This window comes from Copidosoma floridanum, unplaced genomic scaffold (genome assembly GCF_036245765.1).
Source record: "Copidosoma floridanum isolate Cflo_tuat_1 unplaced genomic scaffold, Cflo_Japanese_pri ptg000009l, whole genome shotgun sequence".
NCBI classification, from domain to species: Eukaryota; Metazoa; Arthropoda; class Insecta; order Hymenoptera; family Encyrtidae; genus Copidosoma; species Copidosoma floridanum.
Genome location: NW_028321886.1, coordinates 3627101 through 3633467, shown reverse-complemented (window position 1 = coordinate 3633467; position 6367 = coordinate 3627101). Strand labels below are relative to the sequence as shown.

Below are 6367 nucleotides of genomic sequence, written 5' to 3'. Positions count from 1 at the left end.
CTAGTCACATCGGCAAGAAACATGTACATACATCTATTTCATAAAACTAAACCATTAAGGGCTCATACCTCCGTTTCACTGTGTTCGCGATGCGTGAGCTTAAACGATGAAATAAAAAAAAACATGTGTTTACAAAATAACGTCGTTTAAATTCGTCGTTATATTAAGTTTGGTTGAAAGACAAACGAAACGCACGTAAAAAAAAAAAAAAATTCATAAAAGCACATTGTTATCCATTCATAAGCATCACATTGACTAGATCGATTCGATCGACACCTCCTCCAACTTGGGTCCCTGTTCGCTCTCCTCCTTCGGGTACAGCCAGAACGTCTCCATCTCGCCTTTGCCCTGAAAATCAAAAGTATTATCCCCTCCTTTTGCGAGTCTCGGAAAAAAAAATAAACATCCCTTTTTGCCTTACTTTAATTTTGACAACTCCACGTGACTCGATGACGTAACGATCATCCGGTAGTAGAGCCTTTGTGTGCGGTGATATGTGAATCTTCCCGGGCTTTTACCGAATAAAATTTATTATGTCATTGACGAAGAATTGCAACATTTACGAATAAAAACTTGCTAGAATCGCATATAAATTATAAGTAAAAAAAAAAAAAAAAAAAAAAAAAAAAAATGACATTGAGGCGAGTTTGCATACTTGACCGGTAGTCTGCATCCTTGAGGCCGTGTTGACAGTGTCGCCGAAGAAACAGTACCTCGGCACCTTTATCCCAACAACGCCCGCGACCGCCGGCCCCGAGTGTATTCCTATTTCAAAACCAAAAACAAAAAAAATCGGTTACCGATCTTTCCACTCCTCGGCCGAAAAGGACGATAAATCGCGATTACCGATCCGAATCTGAAGGTCCAAGCCGGACGGCAAGATGAGCGAGCGAACCTGCGCCAGCAGCTGGATCGACACGTCGGCCACGTTGATCGCGTGATCCAGCGTTCGGTCCGGCGCTCCGCTAGCCGCCATGTACACGCGCCCGACCGTCTCGACCTGTTTGAAATGTATATTATTTATTCATTGTATACGTGCTGCAGTTGCGCCCATCGTTTACGACACGAGACAATCCGAATACCTTGTACACGTTGAACTTGTCCATGAGCGAGTCGAAGCACGAGTAGACCGCATTCATCGACGAGACGATGTCCATGGCGCCCTCGATGGTCGAGTAATTCAGGTCGCAGAGCTCGCAAAACAGTACCGACACGGACTCGAAAGACTTGGGGAACAGCACCACGTGAGTTTATATGGATGCATGGCGTATAAAGTTAATTGACAACACACAAGTACAGGTGTACCTCACAGGTGTCCATCTGACTGGCCCCGGCTCTTAATCTGTCGGCGACGCTCTGTGGTATCATAGAGTAGAGGAGCTCGTCGCTCTTGTTCTTCCAACGATCGAGAAGCTCGTAGCTCTGCTCCAACTCTTGCGAGCGCTGCTCCGCTTTCTCGCACATCATCTCGAGCCTTTTTTTTTTTTTTTTTTTTTTTTTTAACGGTAAAAAGTGATGAATGAAATAAAACGTCAATAATATCAATACGGTACAAAAGAAGAAAGGCAATGCCTACCTCCCGCAGTGCTGCCAGCCGGCGAGCACGAGTTCCCGACTGAGTCCGTGGGGATTCAAGTCGTTCAAGAACAGGCCCATACTGAGCAGCTCGTCGAGGCTATTGATCCTAAAAATGGCCCCCGATTGGTCAACAAAGTCAGGAAGGTGTAAACAAAAACAAAAAAAGAAAAAACTTACAGTGGACTGCAGAGGAAGATGATGGCCTTGATGTCGTCGATGTACCTCATCTGGCCCTTGAGTAAAATGTTCCGCGTGCCGTGGCTGCCCCTCCGCGCGAGCATCAAACTGTTGGCCGCGCTATGATCGCTGCCATTGTCGCTGCCGCTGCTTTCGGCTTGCCGCGGATCCATGGCGCACTCCTCTATCGTCGACCTCACGAGCTCCAGCTCGAACATGACCGAGTGCAGATACATGAACTGCGAAAACAATTGTAACATGTATTATCACAAAAAAAATGGAGCAAAAGAAAAAAAAAAAAAAGGTAAATAATCACGCTGGCCCAGGTGAAGCTGATGCCCTTGGGCCTGCGCAGCCGAAAGATCTCGGTGACGTGCTTGTCGAGGATCGAGGACGCATTGTTGCAAGCTTGGAGCAGCCTGCCCCCGACCCCTTGGATGCGCATGTCCTTGTCTATGACGACGCCAAAGGGAAAGAGCCGCAACAGCAGCGAGCACGAGACGGGCGTGAGTTCTTGGCACAACGGGGCCTTCGTCCTCGAGTTTTTCGCCATCTGCGTACGTGTGAGTGTGTGTTTATGTAATTTGATGAGCGTCAATGTTTCGTAGGCGATGATGCCTCGACTGCGACTCACGTAATTGCGATTGTCAAAGTCAATGCGGAACTTGACCATGACGCTCCTGGTGCCGGGAATGTTGTTCGAGCTCTCGAGAACTCGGATGTCCAGCGAGGTCTCGTAAAGCTCCTCGGCTATTTGAAAGAGTTGCCCTGCAACCATTTTATCATCCCGCGAAGGGATGCATAATTCATACCATGCGTATGTATAATTGCGCGCGCGCGCGCGCGTGTGTGTGTGTGTATAGGGCCACACGTTATTACCCATGAAGTAGTGAGTGAAGCCCTGGCGCGTGCTCCGATAGACCAAAACGACCCCCTGCGGATCTACGTGGGTCAGGTACATCGAGGGACTCTTCATTTTCGGGTAGGTGAAGCGCATCTGCATGTGGATGTTGTCGACGCTCTGCAGGAAGTCGCAAAAGTACCGCCCCGTCGCCTTTATCATCCGGCCGTAACTGTTATGAACAACAACAACAACAACAACAACAAAAAGTCGAGGTAGATCGGTAAAAAAAATCGGTTGGCGCGATCGATCGAGTATAGGTACAATTTATTTCGTCTACGGCTCACCCGAGATTGTTGAAAAACCGTACGAAGCATTTGCCGAAAAATTTCATGACGTTGTCGATGGTCTCGCAAGTGTGCATTGCGAGTCCCGCGGCTAATTTCGTCATCAAATCGTCAGGATAGATCTGCCGAGTGTTGAAAACCGTGTGCTTTGCTCCGGCTCGCTCCAGAATGTCCAGCCACATGTCTTCTCCGTACTGCAGCTTTATTGTTGAAAAAAAAAAAAATAAATAAATAAATAAATAAACAAGTGAAACAATGTGACATATAGTTTCGTGTGTAAATAATATATGCACATACACGTATGTACCAACCGATATGTGTACGCGTATACGTATATTTATTTTTTACTCAATTATTCACCGAGCGGTTTTCCCCTCTTCGATTCCTTTAATATTGAATGCACATTCGACGATTGAGCACTTTCGGCTACTCTCATTTATTATATACTTACATTACATTGATTACCGGTAATTTTCACATGTATGTATAAATTTAAGACAAACGCCGATTTTTTATTTTTACAACCACTATACGTATAGTACTATTATTATCTCGATCAAACCAAACGATAGCAGTGAATCACTTGACTTTGTTTTTTTTCTTTATGTTTACTTTCCTTTTTCATCCTACCTACATTACTGTTCTGATCCTTAACGATTTCCATTATCCTTCTCGTGATGGTGGTACTTTACTGTCAAACGAAACGCGCACCAGTCACGAAGACACGTTTGTATGTCCACAAATTCAATTATACCAATTACCCACTTCCTGCGTATGTATTCATACATACGTATATACACGTGTACAATAGATACCGCGTGCATGTGTATACACGATGAATAATAATCATTGAGTTATATCGACGGACATAAAATGAGAATCCTTAAAACAACAGCGACCGGCCGGCGATCGAAGCGATTGGGTATTCCATCGAGTGTGGCCGGAGCGTCGACGAAAAGACGCATACAATGCCGATGTTCCTGATGCACTCATGGGGTGGGGTAATTTTTGAACTTGACGTCGGAAATTGAACAAAATAACATACGGAGCGTCGCGGTGTGGCGTACGATAAATATTATTTCGGTTGAATAAACCGACACGCCTTCCAGAAACTTACGCGCGATCAGTGTATAATTATATACTATTTTGAAGCTCGTCGAAAATAAAATCTCATACTCATTGAAATATATATCTAGGTATACTTATGTCCAGTTCGTCGCGTGTATATAGAGAAACGATGTGCGCCTTACAGCTTGTTTGTTTATTCGAACCATGGGGTTGATGATGGGCAAGAAGTAAGTATGCCATGAGTTAAAAGAACGATCGATTCGATCGAGTGTGCGTAGTATATAGTATATGTACCTAATCAAGTAGCGCTACAGGGGTATATATAAGTGTTATACAACTGTTGGGAGGGATCGTTGCGATGGAGCAAAGCTCGCGTGGGCTTATTTTTCTTATTTTAATTTAATGTACAATGTACGCTATTGTGTATGTACATCCATCAAAATGTGTACTTACGAGAGTTCGTTTGATATATATACAATGACGGGGCAAAACTTGGTCGATTATTGACGTTCGGAAAATTCCGATTCCATTTGATTTTTAAAAACAATTGGTAATCATTCGCTAAATTGCCCATATCTGTGGCTAACGAGCCAGCACGTGTCCGCAGAATCGATAGCGTCCGAAAGTTTGCCACCACGCCCCTTCCCAAAAAAAAAAAAAAAGAAAAGAAAAAAGTTTTTCATTGTTTTACCAATACATCTATTGCCGACGTTGAAGATGGATGTTTCTCTTAAAGCCGCGTTAATCAAACATCTATCTGTACAGGTATACGATACACGCTGTATCGGCTGACGCAAGTGTATATTTATGGCGAGCACATAGCAGGTGGCGATGAAACATCGTTTAGGGGGTGCGTCACGCAAGATGAAAAGTATATGTTGATGTATACCACACGGAAGTTTTGAACGACAAATTCTGTGATGGATTATTATATGTTGTTTATGCAAATGTTTCCCTCGAAAAGTGTAAAATATAACAATCCTTATTTTTAATTAGATAAAAATGACTTTTACATCGTAAAGATTGCAATTTATTTATTTATTTTTATTGTTATTAAATACAGATCACAATTTCTGCTACTGATGGGTGGGTGAGTCATAAAAACTCGAGGTTTGTATTTGGGATAAGTAAAAGAGAAAAAAGTCGATCTGCTCCGAGAAAAAAAAAAAAAAAAAAAAAAAGAAGTATAATATCGTATACACTAGGGGATACTTCTTTTGGCTCCTTTCACGCCTTCCTATCTGATGGCAGATAATAAAAGGCTGCGAATCTCTTTATTTTGGCTTATCATTCTGATAAAAGGATCTCATCTATTACCTGTATAATCAGTAAACTTTTTTTTCTGTTTCTTAGTCCGATATCGTCTTTTCCTCAAAGGACATCGTTTCGTATCACGAAGCTAAAATCATCGCTCGTATCACGTAAGTACAACGTACAAAAGGATCAAGCGATAAGTTTCAGTTACCATTAGGCTTTGACGAGTTTTTTTTTTTTTTTTTTTTTTTTTTTTTTTTTTTTTTTTTGTTCAACCATATAACCTGTAGGACTAAAAGCTGTGACCATCTTCGTTTGTGCGCAACACGAAAAACAATTCGGTAGTAAGTACAAATGTAGCGCATATATTTTAAATAAACACTTAAAGTAACAATCAAACTATCGCAAACCTGTACGAAGTACTGTATGCTTTCCAGTAGCATTCCATACATGACTGCGATGAAATTGAATTTTTGTTTTTTCTCTTAAAATCGGTCTTTAAAATTCAACAAATTGCCTGTAAAAATTAATATTGAAACCGCGATAACCAATACCACTAAACAAGATTGCTCGCACTTGAAATCAATCACAGAAACAATTTGGACAAAAAACGAAAAAAAAGAAGAAAAAAAAAATAGGCGAGCACTCGATAAACAATCCGTACACGAGTTGCTACTGGCGAGCGCTACTCCGGCCAAGTGATACGCCACTCTCGGTGACCGATCGGTCCGCGTCTGTACAACAATAGCCAGACAGGAGTCCGCGTTTTCCTTTTTACGCACTTGAACTGCGTCTGCGTGCGCACTCTTAATTTCCTTTGCTTTGGATAGATAATATATTAGGTAGGTACTTGGATCTCTTTTACTTTTCTATGCGGTATTTTTTATTTCGTTTTTTTTTTTTTTTTTTTCCAAAAAACGTTACATTCGATGCGAGAAAAAAAAAGTAAAGTATCATCCAATACCTTTTTTTTTGTCTATCAAACCTTGTATCACTTATTACTTACTGCCATGAAAATTTAAAAGGGGGATTGTATACTTATACGCTTCTTGTTATCGCGTTAATTGAAAAGGAAAAGATACAAGTAGAGCTTGGGGTGCAA

At 41.9% G+C, this 6367-nt stretch overlaps 1 protein-coding gene across 1 annotated transcript; it reads right to left on the bottom strand.

The window, feature by feature from the left end:
• Positions 1-255: 255 nt before the first annotated feature.
• On the bottom strand, positions 256-5717 carry LOC106643198 (soluble guanylate cyclase 89Db). Its single transcript, XM_014358229.2, has 13 exons — positions 5676-5717; positions 2944-3143; positions 2635-2828; positions 2390-2523; positions 2072-2308; positions 1756-1994; positions 1577-1684; positions 1306-1474; positions 1083-1226; positions 847-1000; positions 656-765; positions 422-511; positions 256-348 (listed from the first exon to the last, which is right to left on the bottom strand). The coding sequence occupies exons 1-13, from the start codon at positions 5715-5717 to the stop codon at positions 256-258; spliced, it is 1914 nt and encodes a 637-aa protein (XP_014213715.2).
• Positions 5718-6367: the final 650 nt, after the last annotated feature.

Excerpts from the sequence above, each read along its gene's own strand:
- LOC106643198 (XM_014358229.2), bottom strand. The coding sequence starts at position 5,717 with ATGTATGGAATGCTACTGGAAAGCATACAGTACTTCGTACAG. Across the intron at positions 1,685-1,755 it reads ATCTTCCTCTGCAGTCCACT|GATCAATAGCCTCGACGAGC; the intron begins GTAAGTTTTTTC and ends GGCCATTTTTAG. Across the intron at positions 766-846 it reads GGACCTTCAGATTCGGATCG|GAATACACTCGGGGCCGGCG; the intron begins GTAATCGCGATT and ends GTTTTGAAATAG.